Raw genomic sequence first — 23,430 nt, forward strand, 5'->3', positions numbered from 1 at the left:
CCTCTATTGGATATAAGATTGGTAAAGATATTTTCCCAACCTGTTGGTTGCTGTTTTGTCCTATTGACAGTGTCCTTTGCCTTACAGAATCTTTGTAATTTTATAAGGTCCCAATTGTCAATACTTGATCTTAGAGCCTAAGTTATTGGTGTTCTGTTCAGGAAATTTTCCCTTGTGCCCATGTGCTCGAGGCTCTTCCCCACTTTCTTTTCTGTTAGTTTCAGTGTATCTGGTTTGATGTGGAGTTCCTTGATCCACTTGGACTTGAGCTTTGTACAAGGGGATAAGAATGGATCAATTTGCATTCTTCTACATGCTAACGACCAGTTGAGGCAGCACCATTTGTTAAAAATGCTGTCTTTTTTTCCACTGGATAGTTTTAGCTCCTTTGTCAAAGATCAAGTGATCATAGGTGTTTGGGTTTGTTTCTAGGTCTTCAATTCTATTCCATTGAGCCACCTGCCTGTCATTGTACCAATACCATGTAGTTTTTTTAAATCATAATTGCTCTGTAGTACAGCTTAAGGTCAGGGATTGTGATTCCACCAGAGGTTCTTTTATTGTTGAGAATAGTTTTTGCTATCCTTGGTTTTTTTTAAATGGCCTCAAGAAACAAGCTGGAGTAGCCATTCTAATATCGCATAAAATCAAATTTCAACCTAAAGTGTTCAAAAAAGATAAGGAGGGACACTTCATACTCATCAAAGGTAAAAATCTACCAAGATGAACTCTCAATTCTGAACCTCTATGCTCCAAATTGAAGGGCATCTACATTCATAAAAGAAACTTTACTGGCTGGGCTGTGGTGGAGCATGCCTTTAATCCCAGCACTTGGGAGGCAGAGGCAGGTGGATTTCTGAGTTCGAGGCCAGCCTGGTCTACAGAGTGAGTTCCAGGACAGCCAGAGCTACACAGAGAAACCCTGTCTCAGAAAAACAAAACAAAAAAACCAAACCAAAACAAAACAACAAAATAAAAAAAGAAACTATACTAAAGTTCAAAGCCCGCATTGCACCAGACACAATAATAGTGGGAGATTTCAACACCCCACTCTCTGCAATGGACAGATCATGGAAACAGAAAATAAACAGAGACAAGTGAAATTAACAGAAGTTATGAAACAGATGGATTTAAAAGATATCTATAGAACTTTTTATCCTAAACAAAAGGATGTACCTTCTTCTCAGCACCTCATGAAAGCTTCACCAAAATTGACCATATAATTGGTTACAAAACAGGCCTCAACAGATACAAGAAGATTTAAATAATTCCTTGCATCCTATCAGATCACCATAGACTAAGGCTGTTCCTCAACAACATAAACAATAGAAAGCCCACATACACGTGGAAGCTTAACAACTCAATGATAACTTGGTGAAGGAAGAAATAAAGAAAGAAATTAAACACTTTTTAGAGCTTAACGAAAATAAAGCCACACAACATACTCAAACTTATGGGACACAATGAAAGCAGTCCTAAGAGGAAATCTCATAGCTCTGAATGTCTCCAAAAAGAAACTGGAGAGAGCATACACCATCAATTCGACAGCATGTCTGAAAGTTCTAGAACAAAGAGCTACACAGAGAAACCCTGTGTATCTGTGAAATCAACCAAGGGGAAACAAAAAGAAGTATACAAAGAATCCACCAAACCAGGAGGCAGTTCTTTGAGAAAATCAACATAATAGATAAACCTTTAGCCAGACTAACAAGAGGGTACAGAGACAGTATCCGAATTAACAAAATCAGAAGTGATTTTCTTAAATAGACTCACAGAATGGTGGTGCTAAAGGATATTGCACCAGTATTGGGGGGGGGGGTAAGAAAAAATATGCCTGCTTACAAAAATATTTATAGAAAGCCTTTGAAAAAGAACAAATATCTGTTGATTGGAAAGCACCCTTCTTGACTTTCTGTAATCACTGTTAAAGTCCTCTGTTGTTGTACCATGGTCAGGTATTCTAAAACAAGAGCAAATTCATTTAACCTCCATGTTTGATCATATGTCATGTATCAACTACTTTCTGTGTTAATTTCCAAAAAGCACTTTTCATGAAGATATAAAATTTCCTGAGAAATGACTTCAGGTCTGATATGATATTGGTGGGAGAAAATTACATAGATCCCTTGAAACTATCTGGATTGCAAGAGCATTAATTACCAAAGCTATAGTTTGTTCTCCACCAAATCTTTTTCTCCTGACTCTGTGTTCTGGAAAATTACCTTGTCCTACCATAGAAGGTTATTTGAAAATCTTCTAGGATAGACATTACTCCAGGATATCTGATTTCAACCCTTTGATTGAAATGCAGGACTCAGCAATATAACATTGGTTTTATAAGATAGAGCCATCCTACAAACTCTACGAGCGATTATATGCTCATATATATATATATATATATATATATATATATATATATATACACATACACACCCTCACAGAATAGTGACATATATATATGTATGTATAATGTATGTGTGTGGGTACATATATAAGAGCATATAGGCTATCTTAATTAACATGACATTCTGAATTCAGCAAATTTGGGGTAGGAAGCTCATCCAGAACTTTGGATATTGTCCAGAAAAGCTAATTACTTTTGAAGTATGCTTGATTTCTCATCTCTTTCCCTTTCTTTTTAATGTCACTTGGACAAACTCATCTAATATCTGAACTATTTTATCTAGGCAATCTGAAAAATGTCAATCATATTACAAGTTCTCAATGTGAAACAACAGCTGTTGAAAGGCTAGTTGTCTGAAAGGAGTTATAGCATGTAGTTGTGGAATTTGCATTTTTTGCCACATGCACTGTTTTATAAGCAAAACAGAAATGGTCAAGCTTTTAAGGTTAGTTTTGCGATAGTCTTTCTTTGGGATGTTTGATTTTCACTTGTAAAATGTACAGGGTTGTGGAAGCAAACCCCTAGGATAAAAGGGACACTTTCATATCATGTAGGATTCAGAGGGTCGTTATTTGAGTTGTTGTTCAGATCTCCTGTGTAGCCATCTAGAGCCTGGATGCAGCAAAATAAGTCGGTCTCATTTAATACATGTGTTTTCTTAGTTCTTAGTAATTGACTCTGAAAGGATCATATCAACTTGCCAGTTATTTATATTCAGCCTGTCAATGACTGATAATCTTATAGTGTCTCCAGACTTAAAGGCTCAGTTCAGAGAGCAGAACAAGGCAACCAAAAAGTCTCGGCTACATAGTAGTCATTTTGTTTTTTATATCATTATATCTGTTCATCGTTTCCACCATATTGTGATAACCACTAATATCCCAATAGCTATATCTTACTCCTCTGATAGAATACTTTCAGTTATTCTTGTTTAATATCCAATAAGGAAAAACTTAAAATAACTATGTAGCATATATTCTTTCTTAATTAAAGCACATATATATTTTAATATAAATAAATACTTTGGATTTTCTAAATTCTCGTTTAAAATCAAAGGACATTTAAGTTGTGAAAGCTTAAGATAATATATATTTCCCTCTATGTGTATGTATTTTCACACAGCAATATTTATATTTCTAAGAAATTTTTATTTGTACATTTTAATAATGTGATATTTGGCTATCTTTTTTTTTTAAGATATTTTCTTTATTTACATGTAAATTTCTCCATTCCCAGTTTCCCCTCCAAAAAACAAAGAAACAAACAAAAACAACCAAAACAAACCCCTGTTGCCTCCCACTTCCCCATGCCTGCCACCCCGCCCTCTCCCACTTCCTGGCCCTGGCATTCCCCTACACTGGGGCACAGAACTTTCACAGGGCCGAGCTCCTCTCCTCCTATTGATGATTGAATTTGCAATCCTCTACTATACACATGCTGCCAGAACAATCAGACCCCTCCATGTGCAGTCCTTGGTTGGTGGTTGAGACCCTGGGAGCTCTGAGGGTACTACTTAGTTCATATTGTTGTTCGTCCTAAGGGGCTGCAAACCTCTCAGCTCCATTGGTCCTATTGGCTATCTTCTTATCTCTTGCGAGACGAATATTACCAGATTTTGCTTTTAGAATTACTTGTTTTTCCAAGTAAGAAGTAGTTCACTATATAATTTGACAATATCCTGTTCACAATTGTAGCATTTTGTATTGTAAAGTAATAATTATGCAATTTTAAGCTTCTGTTGCTTATATGCAACTACATTTGAATCATCCCCACAAACCATGGTTTCTCCTGTCTCTTGATTACTATAATTTGCTTATCCTATTGTCAATAGCTTTTGTGGATGACTTCATTTGTTGTTTACTTTGTCATGCAGTTTAAACTTAGTATTGATACTGTGTGTGTGTGAGTGTGTACACCCAGATATGCATGCATGAATGTATTTACATCTGAATGAATCTGTTTGCTTTAAAATATAAGCTGTCTATTTGTGATTATTGATACAAATGATGTGTTGTTCCCACATTCTTATCAAAGTTGTATTCTATGATTTAAAATTATTAAATATATTTTCTTATGGGGTTGCTTTGAAGATTTTTAATTTGCTTAACTTGGTATTTAGAAACCTTAGTATTTTTGTTTTTTTTTTTTACTAGCTTTCTCTAATAGTTTTAGTTATGACATTGGTGTCCTTTTCTTCTCTTTATGTCTATACATATTGTGTTTCCTTTAAATTGGTCCCTTTAACCCTATATAGTGTAGATGTAATAAAAAGAGAGATGTGTTTGGCTTACTCATCAGTAGATATGGTTCACGATGGCAGGAGAGGCATGATAGGTGAACGGGTTCTATTCATGTCTGTGGAGGCTTCTGGAAACAACGGTTGTATCTTGTCTGTTCCGTAAGCAGACCTCAGTCAGGACTAAATCATGGCCTTACCTGTCCTTTATTCGCATCTGCTGGTTTAAGCTCCCACCCGTACAGCCTATCAAGCTCAGCTGATAGCATTCTAAGACTCTTCTAACGCTCATCTGCAAACTCTTCTGTGTGATCCCCACTTTTAACTCATTAGATTTCTGCATTTTCATACCATACAGAGTTGATACACAATTCTTATACTGTGTTCTGTACAACTGTTTAAAAGTTAAAACTATAAATCAGTACAAATGATAAATGGTAGTCTGTTTCTTAGTAAACTGTCCAACTAATCCCTGGATATTTGAATAAGAATAGATAAGAGATGATTGATTTGATTTGAAAGATAAAGAACTCTTTCGCAAGCCTGTATTTCAAACAGTCCATTTGTTTCTTTACTTACTACTTCATGTATATAGGAATAAAATAGATTGAGTTTTATGTTTCAAGCAATACATGAAGCAAGTCAATAATAAAGCAGTACTTTCCAAAAAAAGGAAAATTTGAAGAGATTGTCTACCAGAATGGTGCTCTGTCCACAATAAGAAATAAGTGCTAAATTTCTAATTTCCATAAAAAAATGAAAACAGTAGACTAGCATGTGTGAAGTAAAGACATCAGAAATGGGGAATTAACTTTAATTCAAGGAAATAAACATGGTGATTATTTTAGCTTTCTACCAAAAATTTTAAAGCTATGTCAACAAAAGGACTACCAAGTGTTGATTTTTTTTTCTTTCTGATCTCACTCATTTCTTATTAGATATTTTCTTTATTTACATTTCAAATGTTATCCCCTTTCCTGGTTTTCCCTCCGAAAACCCCATCCTTTTCTCCCTTTCCCTGCTCACCAGCTTCTGCTTCCTGGCCCTGGCATTCCACTTCACTGGGGCATAGAATCTTCACAGGACCAAAGGTCTCTCCTCCCTTGATGACCTTCAAGGCCATCGTCTGCTACATTTGTAGCTGGAAGCCATGAGTCCCACCATGTGTACTCTTTGGTTGGTGGTTTAGTCCCTAGGAGCTCTAGGGGTTCATATTGTTGTTCCTCCTATGGGGCTGCAAACCCCTTTATCTCCTTGGGTCTTTTCTCTAGCTCCTCTGTTGGGGACCCTGTGCTCAGTCCAATGGTTGGCTGAGAGCATCCACCTCTGTATTTGTCAGGCACTGCTTGAGCTTACAGGGTATGAATTGAATTTGCAAACAGATGAAAGAGAACCAAAAGCCATGTAGAGAGCTTAACTCTCCAGAGAGACACAGAAAATAAAGTTTCAGAGAACTACATAGGGATTTCTTCTACTATTTCCCTGATAATTTAACACTTCCTATGTGGGAAGAAACAATAACAACAAACAAAAAACCAACTATTAAACACAATAAAGTAACAACTTATGGTATTACTAAGATGTAGCAATAATAAGAATAATTTATGTTTCCCCAGATAAAACATTCCAAATCTGATGGCCTAGTGTAAGTAATAGGATTTTGTTTTGTTTTGTTTTGTTTTGTTTGTTTTGGTTTTTTGGTTTTTTCAAGACAGGCTTTCTCTGTGTAGTCCTGGCTATCCTAGAACTAACTCTGTAGACCAGGCTGGCCTCGAACTCAGAAATCCACCTGCCTTTGCCTCCCAAGTGCTGGGATTGAAGGCATGCACCACTACTGCCCGGCCAGTAGTAGGATCTTATAACCAGTAAATCTAGTACCGCCATGCACTATCCTGGAGATGTGAAAGGTGATTACTTTCCCAAGAAACACATTATCATTTTGTTGCTAAAAATATTGTAAGAAGTTTGATGTTGACAATGTGGTACTACTGACAGTGAATGACTGCTGAATGTCTATTAGAAAGGTATAGAGAAGTCATATGTGTGTGTGTGTGTGTGTGTGTGTGTGTGTGTGTGTATTCTCAAATAATGAAACTATACTCAAATCATTGCTTGCTTCTAAGACTCTAGTCCTATTTGTATTTTGATTGTTGTCATAATATGAACCCCAAGTTCCAATTATTCTCATTGCTTTTTAAAAAAATGACTAAAGTTCCTACTCTTTTTTAGGCCAATAAAAGAGAAATATGGATAATTTCTTTTTCTAATCGCCCAACCACCCACGGTTGGGTTTTTTACTGTATCAATGAAAGACTTAACTTCTATATTCTCCTGAAGTATATTTTGCATGATAGATCCATATTAGCAATCTAGTCTCTCTAAGCTGTGTTCCTTTCTTTTATGTTTGCAGAGAGAGATAAAATATTTTCAACTCATTCACAGTATCTACTCTTTGATCTATATTTCATCCCAGTAACCAATTTTCAAAACTCAGCCCTTCTTCTAATACCTGGACCTGCAATATTAAATATAATATTTGAGCCGATGCAGGCCATAATAAAACATTTTGGTTTGATCCAACTTAATGTTCCTCCACTATTTTCCTTCATCCTTTAAATTTATTCTCACCCAGGTTTTATTTATTAGATTTCTGCCTGTGTGAAAAATGAATTATATTCTTTAGGAATATACTGTTCTTCCTCTGGTTCACACTTTGTACATTATCTTAAGTGGTTTCCAGGGTTTCAAGAAGAGTTAGAGGTCTAGAAATGATGACTGGTAGTGGCAAGTTCTTAGGGGAACTCACATTCTATCTCATTCAGTAACTTCCTTAAAGGAGTTTTCCTACATATATATTATTGGTGATTTTATTCATTATCCTCCTTTCTGGTTTCCCCTCTGCAAACCCCTACCTTACACCTCTTCCCCTGCTTCTATAAGGGTGATCCCTCACCCACTCCCACCTCATCACCCTAATATTCCCCTACACTGGGGCATTGAGCCTTCACAGGACCAATGGTCTCCCCTGCTATCGATGCCGAACAATACCATCCCCTGCTACATATGCAGCTGGAGCCATGAGTTACTCCATGTGTACTCTTTGGTTGGTGGTTTAGTCCCTGGGAACTCTGGGGGTTCTTGTCTTTTCCTACTTTTTTAAAGCTATAATTCCCTGTTTAAACAGTGAGGTGGAAAAGCAGCTGGTGGTGGGTATGGAGAGGCTAACCCTGGATGGAGCAAAAAGACTTGTTCAAATTAGAATTTCAGTGTTTCCACTATCATCAGACTATTCCTGCAAACTCCCATGCCAAGTTCCTGGTTCACATTAATTTCCAAACAATGATTCATTTCAACACTGTTTCAGGATTGGATTTCCATGCTAACTCATGCAATCCTTGGCATTTCCTTGATTTTAAGACTTTTCCTTAGACCTTGTTGGGTTTTCTGTTTATACAGAGCAATGCAATAAGTACAGAACAATCAAACTCATAGCCCTCCTCTTCAATTTCCATCTGCTTATATAATGAATTAAAGGTGAATGCATTACTTTGATTTTGATTAAATGTATCACATGGAGAAACTGGAAACACCTAGAAATACCAACTTAGAAGACAGAAAACCCAAAGAAATATATCCTAAAAAACAAATTCTGTTTTCCAACATCACACTCAGTTTTTTATTTTAATAAGCTCTTGTAATTCCAAGTTCTGAATTATACTTGATTGGAGAAAGAAAAATATTAAACTGTAGGTTATAGTTTACTGCTTTAAAGAGACTGAATTATTCATAAATTCTATTTCTTCTTTTACTATATTATTAATACACTTGTTGTCTTTATAGTTAATTCCCAGGAGATAACTATATATTACAATCTCTTGATGAATGCCAACATTATGCACACATTTTGAAACAGAATTTTAGCTCAATTATTTGAATGGTGCCACTATATTCACTTTATCCCAAATTAAATGTTAGTAATCTTGTTTCTTTTCTCACAGGAGAGGATGCTTACATTTTATCAAATGAAATATATTTTTCAAATACTGGATAAAATGAGATGCTTGCGAAAACGTTCTACAGTGTCATTCTTGGGAGTTCTTGTTGTTTTTCTACTATTCATGAACTTGTACATTGAAGATAGCTATGTTCTGGTAAGTTTTGGAGACATTATTTTCAATTCAAAAATATATCTTCAGTCCAATTGTACCTCAACCTTAAGATAACAGGGAGTATTTTTTTGAGCAGAATTATATATGTCCATTTCCTGTCTGTATAGAGTTAGCCATACATTGTCAACAGTATACTTTTATTACTCTGTTTTTTTCTTTCTTTGTATTATATGGCAGTTGGTATGTTTATACATATATACATATATATATACATATTATATATTTCAATATTGTGTGGTTATATAATATGAATTATGGAATACTAACAGTATATACAGACTTTATATATATATGAAATTATTAAGACTACTGTCTTTAACATGAAACATATAGAGTAAATAATTTTTACTAAGTAATATTACTCCTAGTCTTTATATTTTATACATTATAATTTTAATTTTTAGAAGCATTACTCATTTTGCCATAAATTTGTATTAGTATTTAACTCTTATTTTCTATATCTTGATATGATTTAAAAAAATATAAGTACATTTTGATCATATTCTTCCCTTCCCCAAGTCCTTCAAAAACCTTTCCCCCTCCCTGTATACCCACATTCAAGTTCTTTCACATTTTTTTTCAAAATATTATTGGCAACTCTAAAATAATTAAATGAACTATGCTGTATTCTATATATTTTATTGCAATGTATGCTAGGCCTTTGTACTTTGAATATTCCTAAATCCCAACATATTATATACTGATATTCATTGAAAGACACCAAAAGGTAAAGAGATAGAACTATGCAAACATTCAAAATACATACTAAAATAGTAGATGATTATATTACATGGTATAAAATATTCAATAAGTAGAAAAAGTAAAATTATATATCCAATTCAGAGGAATCAGTACAGTAGTCACTATGATCTATTACAGCTTCATTATTTCATGCCTGTCAATTAAAATGCAATGTTGATGGTTTTGCTATTTTTATTTGAAGTGGACCAAAGGCACATCCTAATTCTCAAGTTTTTAAAATTACTAATATATTTAAAATATTGAAACCTTTGAGTTCACAGAGAATAAAGGATATTGTCCACAAGCAGCAGCCTGAGAGTCTTAATGTTGTTAGTAAAATGGATTTTGACAATAACCACAAGGAATGTTTCTCAATAAAATGCTATTTGGCTATATGTGCTTATGAGCTTAATACTCTGTGCCATTTTACCTTATGAATCAGCTATTGGACTTTAACTGGCACAGATTCTCCTGAGAGGCATTTTGTAGACAAGCCTGATTATTTCAGCTCTGTTCTTTAATGAACATTTTCTAGAATCCTAGTTCTTTAATTTTTACAGGATTTTTGTGATCAAGTAAATACTGATTTTAAAGACCTGTCTTTATACATGATATCATGTAAAGTCAGATCACAATAGTTAAATGTATCAAAAATGACAAGCTTTACATAGATATGACTTAGCAAAAGAGCAAATCAGAAAACAATGACTACTAGTATGGTTTATGAATAGTTTTAATGTAGCCTTCATTGAGATTTATGAGACATCAGACAATGGAAGAAGATCCACACTATGTAGATATTTGAGGTCCTTGATCGAAAAAAAATGTAATAAAGAATAAGTTCTCTTTCTTTCTTTACTTATTTAATTAATTATTATTATTTTTATTGGTTATTTTATTCTTTTTATGTAGAAGACTTGTGCACTTTTTTTTCTTTTTTTTAATTCGATACTTTCTTTATTTACATTTCAAATGATATTCCCTTTCCTGGTTTCCCCTCCAAAAAAAAAAAACCCTATTCCTTTCCCTCTCCCCCTGCTCACCAACCCACCCTCTCCCACTTCCTTGCCCTGGCATTCCCCTACACTGAGGCATAGAGCCTTCACAGGACCAAGGGCCTCTCCTCCCACTGATGACCGACTAGGCCATCCTTTACTACATATGCAGCTGAATCCATGAGTTCCTCCATGGTGGTTTAATTCCTGGGAGCTCTGAGGGTACTAGTTAGTTCATATTGTTGTCTGTCCTAAAGGGTTGTAAACACATTCAGCTCTTTGGGTCCTCTCTCTAGCTCTTTCACTGGGGACCCTGTGACTGACTAATACAGAAGTAGAGGCTCACAGCCATCCAATGGACTGAGCACAGGGCTATTTTATACTTAAACTGATGAATCAGTCATGTGATATAGATGTGTGTCTTTTACTTTAATGATGGCAAAATTAAATCAAGCCTTGTAAATTAAGCAAATGTTATTGGTTCAACGTTATTATAATCCATGTTTTGTATTTGAAAGAAAGTATCTCATTAAATGTTAATTTTCATTTTCAATGAATCAAATAACCTACCATATGCAACAGATATATTGCCATCATAGGAGTTCTTTATATTCAAAATAAGATAAGTAAGAGCAATATGAAGTTGGTGACACATTTTGTGAAGTCCTGTAAACATTTGTCCTAACTACATACTTTTTAGAAAATGTACTTATTTATTATGTATATAGTGTTCTGCTTGTGTGTATTGCCTGCTCACCAGAAGAGAGTACTAGATCTCATTACAGTTCATTATGAGCTATCTTGTGGTTGCTGGGAATTGAACTCAGGACCTTTGGAAGAAGAGCCAGTGCTCATAACCTCTCAGCCATCTCTCCAGCCCCCTAACTACATAATTTTAAAAGTATGATTTAATTATAATGTTTTCTACTAAAGAGTATTTTTGAATAAGTTTTTGCTATCGATATTTAGCTTATTACTAATCAAATTTGAAAAGCAGTCTAGACACAGAGGAAACTTGTTAAAGTACCATCACTTTAAAATATTTATATTAAAAATAAAAAAGTAAGTTACAGGGAATGACAAATACATATTTATTGTAAATTTACTAATGGTGTTTTAATTTAATTTTTCATTGTTTAATAGATTTCCCAGTAAACTGTTTTATATCCTTAATTTCAGCCCATAATTAATTTGATTAATAATGCTAAATTTCATTAAAACTATACATGTAGAAAGTTAAAAACATGAAGCAATGGTTAAGTGTACTTAGTGATTAAATGGAGGACCTGGGATTAAATTTTCAGCACTCACATGATTGCTAACAAACTTGGAACTCCTGTTTCTGAAGATCTAATACCTTCTTCTGGATACCAATGCCATTTTCATCCATGTGGTACACATAAATTTATGTAGGCACACACAGATATAAATACGTAAATGAATAAATACATATTTAACATTATTTTATGTCATATGATTACATTATATATCCTTCTCCTATATCTTCTCTGTAAGCTCTTCCACATACAAATACTCTGTTTCAAAATCAGGTCCTTTTTTTTCATTAATTGCTGTTAAACACACACACACACACAAACACACACACACACACACACACACACACACACACACACACACGGATACATGCACATCAATTGATAGTGGCTAAACAATTAGAGATTAGAGTTAGAGTTCTTCCCCTGGGGAAAACTACTTCTGTTCTCTGCATTACTTATTTTTCTGTAGCACTTTGCATAGAGTTGAGAATAGCGGGCTGTTCCCCATTTACACTAGCATTTCTGTCATTATTGTCATTGTTCAGATCATGTTCTGGCAATGATGTAGGTGATACTTTATGAATGTAGCTTCTGACATTTCTAGAAGACATAATCCTAAGCAAACTCATGCTCATTTGGATCTTAAAATCTCTCCACTTCCTCTTCCACAATAATCCCTTAGACTTAGATCCCGGAGTTTTATTCCTACCTATTTATGATGCCCACAAATAACTGCAAATGACAAGCATGCTTCAGTAACACAAAGGACACAACAGCAGCATGCATACCTTTGAAGCACCCAACAAATCTATAATTGTTTATAATTTATAGTTGGATTTAAAAATCCATTCTATACAGGTAAGTTTTTTTTTTTTTCTGCCAGATGTAATTGTCCTCTTGGTGGCTTACTGCTGAATAAACTCATACTTTCTGGTTCTTTCTGCAATCTGGCTGGCTGGTTCAATCTAGCTTATCTGGCTCAAACTCCTTTCCAAGCTCCTTTCTGGCTCCTCTCAGCTTCTCACTAAATTGTTTTGCTTGGACTCACACTAACTCTGGTGATTTGTTCTAATTTTCTGGCTCCTTCTCCTTCTCTGCCTTCAACTCCCTCTGCTGACCTGCACTGAACTGCATGAAGGAACTCAGCTCCACTGCACGTAGCAGCTTCACTGACTCCCAGTTGACTCTCCATGGTCTGCTTTCTTTCCTGTGCTATTCTCATGAGAGTTAGGAGAATCAGGCACATCTTATGTCTATCTCTGACTCATTCTGTCAAATCTTTCTCATTTGTCATTTTGTCTATCCTTAAATTAGACATCACTTTCAAACATAGCTGCTTCCTTTCACCAAATAATTTTTACCTTAAAGGTGTGTACTAGGGATATGTCTGTATTCCAGCCAGAGGGATTAAAGGTGTGTGTTGTGTCAGCATTCCAGCTATATCACACAGACATAGGAGGCCTTTGGATATAATCCCTTCCCAGAACAGCCATATTGCTGGATTAAAATCATCTACACACTCAATAATAGGAAAATCATGCCCTGTATAAGACACCTAGCTAACTGCCTAAGGCCAGTGAATTCATAGATATTGGAGGAGAACCACCAATGTACCAGAATAGCATAACATTCAACTAAATTCTAAATGTTTTCCTTTACACTTATAGATAAGCATAGTTCTCAGCCCTCATCAAGAAAACTTCTCTTTGCAACAGATAGAGATCATTACAGAGAACTACAACCAATGAAAATGCAGAGCTGTGGAACCCAATGTATACAACTTCAACTCAAATATACCTTGTTAAAATGTGTATGTTTAAAATGAGAATATTTATTGAAAATTGACTCTGGTAAAGAATATAATATAGTTTCTACTTAAAATATTTCCTCTTTTATACTTAATTTTTAATTTTCATAAGCTTATCTCTCCTGGGTTTTATCTTGCCTCCATAATGTCATAGTGCATACAGTTTTCTAAGCATAAAATGCAATATCTTTCTCTTGTACAGCTGAAACAATACTTGTAATTCAGTAATTCAGAGAAATCAGATGAACCGAATTAGTACTTCATAGAGTTAACACGTTCAATTCTTTTTTTGATAGAAAAACGTATTTGTGGTTTGAAACTATAGGCATATTAATGGCTTCGTACATTTGATTTTGTTTTAGAAGGATAAGTGAGTTTCAGTTGGAAGGCAAGCGCAGTCACTAGAAGACACAAATACTTTTACAAGGCAAGCTAAGTGGCAGAGACGCTGCATGCCCAATCAACTTAGCCTCTCAGCTGTGAGCATTTTCAAAGTAGCCACCAGGGTATATATTTAGACTGTAGTGAGTCCATTGAATTGCATTACCATCCAGAAAATGATTGTCATAAAGCTCTGCCTTATTACTGAGACACACGCTATAGCTTAGTTACTGCAGAAAGAAGGTGTCCAGGGAGCATGGATGCTCAGCTCGTCACCTCTGAAAGCAGCCAACCAGACAGGCTCAGGTGAAAGCTACAATTTTATTGATGCTGAAAGTATAAAGAAGCTTGTTCTTGAGAATTGAATTAAGTAGTTTCATATCAGTTCTGTTTCATTTTATATTCTGCTACATCCTTCAACCAATATGAATATATTCCATTTTATAACAGAAAAGGTCTAGACTTTTACATATTCAGGGATGAATCCATAAAAAATATGAAATTTCATAAGCTTTATTTAGCATGTAGCCTCAAACAATAACAGAATTCAAAAATATATGCAGCACAAAGACTACTGTTCACTTTATAAAAATATCTTTATATTTTACACTAATGTTGAATGAGTCAATGTGATAGTTCATCTACAATTCCTTTGTAGAATTCTTAAAGTATTTGTTTTAATACATTCTATTTGTATATTTGTTGATCCATGGAAATAGATGAAGCTATTTATATATAAGAGAATTGAGATAATCAGAATTCAGTGAACATTAAACTACTATATTTATAAGAAATTTTTATTTAATCACGAATTGCTGGTACTTTGGATGTCTATGGTTTTGGACATGATGAATAACCTATAAACCTTGTTAAAATATCTGTCCAAGTGACATAAAACATAGAAACATGTTAGCAGAGACAGACTAAAATACATGAGAATACTTGAACAGACATTTGACAAATGTTAAGATTGAATTTTATTAATTTAATTATATAGACATAAAGATTCTTATCTCTACTGTTATATTTCAGTATTTCTTATTTTTGTTCTTTGAAAAATTCTCTTCATAGATTTTAAAACATAATTTTGTCTTTTCCCTGTGAGTCAGCAACTAGTTATCAGTGTTCTAACTAAGGTAAGGCTAGTGTCTGAATCTTATCAAATCTTTTAGAACAGATATTTAATTATAATTTTATTGACCAAAGATAAGTACTCAAGGTAAAAGTTATTTAAAGAATTTACTTTTTCTACAGTCTTAGTGGATTGCATTGACTCATTTAAGCACCTAAAATAAAGAGCACAAATGTATCTATAATATAACACACAGCAACGTACACAACTTACTAAAAAGAAAGATGGCTTCCTAGTCTGTTTGCCCCTAAATATAGTATATATGACCAAACGAATTAATCTAATAAGATATAACCAATAATGACTTGATCAAATTATCAAAATCCACCATTGAACTTGTATCAATGCTCAGAGAAAGTGAAAGCAAATATCGGCTATCAGGACATAGTTAGCTTGAACATTTGAACATTTGAACATTTTCTTAAAAGTAAATGTAAATGCTTTTGTTGATACAAATCACAAAATTTCTTCCACCAAGAAAAATAAGTACAATGAATCTAAATGTTCTAAATCATCTTCCTCAGAACACAAAACAAACATACATGGCCATACATGCCAGTATACACACAGAGAAACATACTGCACTAAGAAAGATGAGACACCAAGAAGTGCTCATCATATTCTATTGATCAGGTACAAATGAATTCTAATAGATGCTAATAGAGGGAATTTTAGACAAGGAATCCATATCAAAAAGATGAGAGCTAACTGTTCTCAAACATTTCAAATGATATGGCTATCTTAGTCGGCGTTCTACTGCTGCTAAAAGACACCATGCTAAAGACAGCAATTCTTATATAAGAAAGTATTTCATGGGATCCATCCCATATACAGACAGGAGCCTGATATTGCTGTCTCCTCAGAGGCTCTACCAGAGCTTGGCAAATACAGAGGCAGATGCTTGCAGCCAACCATTGGACTGAGCATGGAGTCCCCAATGGAGAAATGATTGAAGGAGCTGAAAGGGTTTGCATAACATAGAAAGAACAACAATATCAACCAACCAGAGCTTCCAGGAACTAAACTACCAACAAAAGAGTACACATGGAGGGACCCATGGCTCCAGCCACATATGTAGGATATCAATGGGAGGAGAGGCCCTCGGTCCTGGGAAAGCTCCATGCCCCAGTATAGGGGAATGCCAGGGTGAGGAGGTAGGAGTGGGTGGGTGGATGGGTGAACAACCTCATATAAGCAGGGGGAGGGAGGATAGAATAGGGGGTTTCAGAAGGGGAAATTGAGAAAGGGGATAACATTTGAAATGTTAATAAATAAAAAAGCATAAAAATGAAGTATTTCATTGAGACTGACTTACAGGCACAGAGGTTTACTCCATTGTCATCATGATGGGAACCATGGTGGCATGCAGGCTGGCATGTTGACAAAGAGGTAGCTGAGGAATCTACATTCTGATCTGTAGGTGGAAAGCAGAAAAATCAACACTAGTTCCTGAATTAAGCATTTGATACCTCAAAGTCCATTCCCAGTAACCCAGTTTCTCCAACAAGTGCATATGTACTCTGTCTACCCCCTAATTGCACCACTCTCTATGGGTGTATGTATGGGTATATGGGGACCATTTTCAGACCATCCATCACGGTGGCCCTATATGGTCATCTATAATGGATCAATAAAACTTTGCAACAGATTTATCTGAATCCAAATAGTTTGTTTATCTCCATACTCATTTTTAAAATACTCATACTCATGTTTGTTAAATCTCCATACTCATTCTTTAAATTTTATCATCAATACTTGTTTTTCTGTTTCATTTGAGCATATTTGTAAAAGAATAAGTACATTAATGGCTCACAGTTTGGGGAATGTGGTCAGAATCATCAGCAGATGAAAGCTCCAAATTGATCACTATTAAATTGTAAAGTCATTGCACTTTAAAAATTTTAGAGTTTGAATGTGTCCCATGTGGGGATTTTCAAGCAATGACACATTTGCTGAAATGATGGCATTAAGAGTTTGTGCTATAGAAAAGCAAATGTGCTGTAGGATAACAATTAGAAGTGAAAAAGCTTAAAGAGAAAGATAAGAAATCAGGTGATGCTAAATGACCTTCTTGTTGTAGGCTAGTAATTGGGATTTGTTTAACTTTCTAATACATGTACCACCCACATTTTCATTGTGTAAGGAGATAGTCACCTAACCTGTGACCAACTATTACCTATTAATTTTGTATATATATTGGTGGATTTTATGTATTTTTGTGTGTGTGTGTATGTGCATTTAGGAAGGCGACAAGCAACTTATAAGGGAAACATCGACACATCAACTTAATTCTGAACGCTATGTTCACACTTTCAAGGATTTATCAAACTTCTCAGGAACTATAAATGTCACCTATCGCTACCTGGCTGCCACACCTTTACAGAGAAAACGTAAGTATTCTTTTGCTTTTTAATAATTACCGCATAATAAAACAACTTTCATAAAATTTGCATAGAATAACTTATTACAGCATTTGTGTATCACAAAATACTTAAATGTTACTTTGATCTATAATGTAAGAAGTATTCATTTATTCAAACTTTGCAAATACATTAGAACCCAGTAACTATTAAAATACCAAATTTTAATATCAACAATTTAGAAATTTATAATAGGGCCATATATGAGATAAATAATTATCCACTGGGTTTTTAAATTACTTTATTTACTTGCCTCAAACACTGCCCCGCCTCCATTGACTTTAAATTTTAAAAGTTTAACTAGCATTGGTATATTTACAATATTTGATAGCATAGTTTTATAATCTCTAACCAGTGCTGAAAGTGTGTTGTAAGTACATTGAAATTATGTTGAAAGTCTTGGTAATGTATTATTTTAAAAATCGTAATTATATGATAACCATTATAAAAATGATTATCATAACTAGGGGAAATAAAAAAAAGAATTGACTGTCTCATGGATCTGGTAGCCAGATATCAACATTTAAGTTCTGTCTCATACTCATTATGATTGTTCCAAAGATGATTTTACAACTTCAAAAATAAGTTGAGGCATACTCAAGGAAGATGAGAAAGTTTACTCAAGCCTCTATGAAGAAGATGTCCTCGTTGGGCAAAAAAATTACAGCCATTCAAAATTTAGTGCTCCTTAAATGGCTTCTGAGTGGTCTGGGTTTTAAAAGAACAAGAATAAAAGCACAAAGAGTGAGCTTCCATCAAACATGTGGTTAGCACTGCATTGACAAGCACCTGACAGGGTGCTGATTGGTAACGAGTGACTAATGCACATTCTAGATGGGAACATGAGAAGAAAGAAAGGACTTTCACTGGGCTTGTCAAACAGACATGTGATATCAGGGGAAGGCCCATATTAACTCAGTAATTTCACACATATGAACTTACATTCTATTTTACACAATGCTTACTTTGAAATTATATTTAATCTTAGTGATATGAAATTAGTTAGATCTTAGAAAGACATGTAGTACTTATCGGAGATAGACAGTTTGTACTTGTGGTTATTTCTTTTCTTAAAGTATAGAGCTCTCACACTTTTACTTATATGTAAAAAGTTTTTCTCAAGAGGATATGGCTGTACAATATCATTCAAAAAAGAGAATTGTAAATTCATAACTTGGAATCATATGTTTGAGAAATGATAAGATTTTTAAGTACATCTTATGAAACTTTATTTTCTATAAAATACATCTGGCAGTTTTCAAAATAAGGCTGTGAAGTCTACCTATTAATCCTTTTAATAAAGACATGATATGATAACAAAAACTGAAATACACAGTGCATTCACTAGAAATTTTTAGATAATTTCAATGAATTTTCAGTATTTTATTCGTGAGTTGAATGTAGCTTGTCAGACTTAATTATAAATTCCCTTTACTTTTGTAAATACTTATAGTTCTTTTTACACTCATCATTTATTTTGTATTTTGGTTTGGTTTGGTTTTTGAGTCTTTGTGAGTAAGCAGACTGTCCTTAAACTCATGGCAATCCTCCTGGCTCAAACTTCCAAGTGGTAACACTACTGGTGTGAGGTACCATGCCCCATTTGTTTAGATATATTTATATCTAAACATTGATTTTCTTCTAATAGTAATATATAAGAATATTAGGTTACAAAATATTTTAGAATACTTTCATATGAAACCCAAGAAGAAAAAAGATCACCCGAAAATGTAGATCCTACAGTCCTATTCAGTAGGGGCAAGAGAATAGTCTCTAAGAAGTAGAGGGAGATGGAAATCTGGGAAGGAGAGAGGAGGGGAAGGAAAGGGGACAGTTCAGATATGGGAGGAAATCGGGGAGAAGTACAGAAGGTCAGGAATTTGAAAGTAGGTGTGTAGCAGTGAGTGAGGGGGAACTAGGGGTAGCCACTAGAAAGACCCAGATGCCAGGGACCCAAGAGGTTCCCAGGACCCAACAGGGAGCACATTAACATAAATACCCAACAAAGGGAGATAAAACCTGTACAGACCATATCCAGTGGATAGACACAGCCCCCAATTGAAGGATGGGACTACCCACCCACCGCAAAAATATTAATCCAGAATTCCTCCTGTTAAAAGGAAATGCAGGGACAAAGAGTGGAACAGAAACTGAAAGAAAGGTCATCCAGAGACTGCCTCACTTAGGGATCCATCCCATCTCCTGAAACCAAACCCAGACACTATTGCTGATCCCAAGAAGTGCATACTAACAGAATCTAGATATAGCTGTTCCCTGAGAGGCTCTGCCAGAGCTGCAACAATACAGATGTGGAAGTACACAGTCAAACACTGGACTGAGTGCAGGAGCCCCAATTAAGGCAAGACTGTAGGAGCTGAAGGGGTTTGCAACCTCACAGGAAGAACAACAGTATCAACCAACTAGATCCCCCAAAGGTTCCAGGGACTAAACTACCAACCAAAGAATACACAGGGAATACCCATGGCTCCATCTGGATATGTAGCAGAGGATGGCTTTATCTGGCATCACTGGGAAGGGAGTCCGTTGGTCCTGTGGAGGCTTGATGACCCAGGAAAAGGGAACGTTAGGGCGCTCAGGCAGCAGGGAGTAGATGGGTAGAGGAGCACCCTTACAGAGGCAGGGGGAGGAAGAAGGAGGTAGGGAGCTTGTGGAGGGGAAACTCAGAAGGGGGAATAACATTTGAAATGTAAATAAATAAAATAACTAACAAAAAAAGCACCTACCAGATTTCCTTAATATAATTGCAGGCTTAACGAAAAGAAATCTCTGGGCCTTTTTTCCCTATTTCTGTGTCATTCAAAGCCTATTAATATTTAATTTGTCCTCCTCTGATTCCTTTTGCTCAGGATATCTCACAATTGGACTTTCATCAGTGAAACGGAAAAAAGGAAATTATTTACTTGAAACAATCAAGTCAATTTTTGAACAGTCCAGCTATGAAGAACTAAAGGAAATTTCAGTTGTAGTACATCTAGCAGACTTCAATTCATCATGGCGTGATGCCATGGTTCAAGATATTACACAGAAATTTGCCCATCATATTATTGCAGGAAGATTAATGGTTATCCATGCTCCTGAAGAATATTATCCTGTTCTGGATGGTCTTAAAAGAAATTACAATGACCCAGAAGACAGAGTCAGATTTCGTTCCAAGCAAAATGTAGATTATGCTTTTCTGCTAAATTTCTGTGCCAATACTTCTGACTATTATGTGATGCTTGAAGATGATGTCCGGTGTTCCAGAAATTTCTTAACTGCCATCAAGAAAGTCATCGCATCTTTGGAAGGAACATACTGGGTAACTCTTGAGTTCTCTAAACTTGGCTACATTGGTAAACTCTATCATTCTCATGATCTCCCACGTCTGGCCCATTTCTTATTAATGTTTTATCAAGAAATGCCCTGTGATTGGCTATTGACTCATTTCCGAGGGCTACTGGCTCAGAAAAATGTGATTCGATTTAAACCTTCTCTCTTTCAGCACATGGGGTATTATTCATCCTATAAAGGAACGGAGAATAAACTGAAGGATGATGACTTTGAAGAGGAGTCATTTGACATCCCTGATAACCCCCCAGCAAGTCTCTACACCAATATGAATGTCTTTGAAAACTATGAAGCAAGCAAGGCTTACAGTAGTGTTGATGAGTACTTTTGGGGAAAGCCACCTTCAATAGGAGATACATTCGTTATTATATTTGAAAATCCAATTACAATTAAAAAAATTAAAGTGAATACTGGAACAGAAGACCGGCAGAATGACATTTTACATCACGGAGCCCTAGATGTTGGAGAAAAACTTATTTTTAGCAAACAAATAAGACAATGTGATACTTATTTAAGACTAGGAGAATTCAAAAATGGATACTTTGAAATGTCAGATGTGAATCAAAAAATTCCTTTTGACATACATTGCATGAGGATATGTGTCACCAAAACACAGAAAGAATGGCTGATAATTAGGAGCATCAGTATTTGGACTTCCTAGTCAAGTAAATCAGTATATTGAGTTTCTGAAGCAGGTCTTCCTGTTTCAATTTTGTTACCTTCCTCTTTTACAACTTTAGTCTTTTGGAGGGTCACCAATTGATGTTCCAAGTCACAAGAAAAATAAAATTATCTAAGCAGTTTTGATTGTAGTTTTACTAAACACATCTTTGTATTTTTTTCACTTTTGAAGTTGAATATCATTCTGTAGTTAAAACTGATTTCATTCACATATTTAAATGTTCATAGTTTCAAATTTCAATGAATTGCTAAAAGAGTGATGTAAAAGGTTTAAAATAAGAAAATTCCTTAAAAATGATAATTAATTAAAACACAGTTGCTAACTGTGCACATTTATGAATCAGTTTATAATTTATTACATGTTCAGAAAGATTCTTAGTAAGAATATATGAGAATATGCAGATCAGTTGCAAACATAAACTGCGATTTTTTTTTTCTTATAAATTTGGGCTTTCACTGACTGATGAATTTCTTCAATTAATACCTCCTCATAGAAGTGATGTCTTTACAAAAGACTATTTGTTTAAGTAGAACTATGGAAAAAATGGTTAAAAAGTTGTCATTCATCTGGTTATTTACGTGAAAAGGAACATTGCTCGTTGTTTTAAAACATTTAATTGAGCACATGTTAATAAATTTCCCCTGAGAATAAGATTATTTCTAAATTCCCTTTTGAAAAAACAAAGTTAAGCTCAATATTTGAAGTTTGCAATGGACACCTTTAATTAATAGAGAAGGAGAGATGGTTTACCGTTAGTCCGTTCATAGAAACATTTTCAGTATACGTAGAAAAAAATTAAATTGATTTTATACTTTTTGTATTAAAACTCATGTGATTAAAATTGTAATTTATCATATTTGGGGGATATTAAATGGCTGTCTCATGTTGGAGAAAAGTAAAACCTAAAGAAACTAGATTTTTTTTGTTGTTGTTGTTTTGTTGTTGTGTTGTTTTATTTTTTGTCTATAGTCAATGAGCTATTTCTTAACAAAGTCAAAATGAGGAATTTGTTGTTGTCATTGTTCTGATTATCAGAAAATATTTATGAGAAAATTCTCCTAGAATTGTTTCTTCTTTCTTTTTTCTTTCTCTCTCCCCTCTTTCTTTCTTTCTTCCTTCCTTCCTTCCTTCCTTTCTTTCTTTCTTTCTCTTTCTCTTTCTTTTTTCTTTTTCTTTCTCTCTTTCTTCCTTTCTCTTTCTTTCTCTCTTTTTCTTTTTTCTTTCTTTTTTCCCTCTTTCTCTCTTTCTTTCTTTCTTTCTTTTTCTTCCTTTCTTCACTCCTTCCTTCCTTTATTTTTTCTTTTCTTCTTTCTTTCTTTCTTCTTTCATGTATGTATATATTTATTTACTGTTTGTTTGTTTGTGACTGCTTGTCTCTGTACACCACCTATGTGTGGTGCCTGCAGAAGCCAGAAAAGAGTTTTAGATACCCTTAAACTCAAGTTACAGGACATTATGAGATGTGTTATGTGGGTGCTGGAAACCATACCAGTGTTCTTTGCAAGAGCAGCAAGGGCTCTTAACCACTGAGCCATCACTCCAGTCCCATCTGGTATGCCTCTTATTTAGGTTTTAGATAGTTTGTCAGATTCACTTGAATTTCATAACAAAGTTGGTCCATAAAGCATGTTACCATGCTGTATGATGATTGTAAAGTGTTTTAATTGATGCTTTTGTGCTATATACATACGAATAGTAATCAAATTTTATTGGGGGACTTGTCAATTGTCTCTGTCTTTCCATAAAATAAATTCAAGACACCAGAGTGTTTTCTAAATACATTTGTGTTTCAGAATGTACTCAGTGGTCACATCCTATTTACAGTTTGATAAGCAACC

General features: G+C 34.7%; 1 protein-coding gene across 9 annotated transcripts in view; it reads left to right on the forward strand.

The window, feature by feature from the left end:
- The window catches only part of Mgat4c (MGAT4 family member C), a 713,319-nt gene extending 691,607 nt beyond the window's left edge, over window positions 1-21,712 (forward strand). For 8 of the 9 annotated variants that reach the window (XM_031348868.1, XM_031348872.1, XM_031348873.1 and 5 more), the window contains 3 exons: window positions 8,639-8,791; window positions 17,385-17,532; window positions 20,430-21,712. In XM_031348868.1, the coding sequence (XP_031204728.1) occupies window positions 8,645-8,791; window positions 17,385-17,532; window positions 20,430-21,571 (1,437 nt within the window). In that variant the 5' untranslated portion in view covers window positions 8,639-8,644 and the 3' untranslated portion in view covers window positions 21,572-21,712. The remainder of the gene's footprint in view (window positions 1-8,638; window positions 8,792-17,384; window positions 17,533-20,429) is intronic. The other variant, XM_031348874.1, reaches the window with a different exon arrangement.
- Window positions 21,713-23,430: the final 1,718 nt, after the last annotated feature.

Source organism: Mastomys coucha, unplaced genomic scaffold (assembly GCF_008632895.1).
Source record: "Mastomys coucha isolate ucsf_1 unplaced genomic scaffold, UCSF_Mcou_1 pScaffold4, whole genome shotgun sequence".
Classification (NCBI taxonomy): domain Eukaryota; kingdom Metazoa; phylum Chordata; class Mammalia; order Rodentia; family Muridae; genus Mastomys; species Mastomys coucha.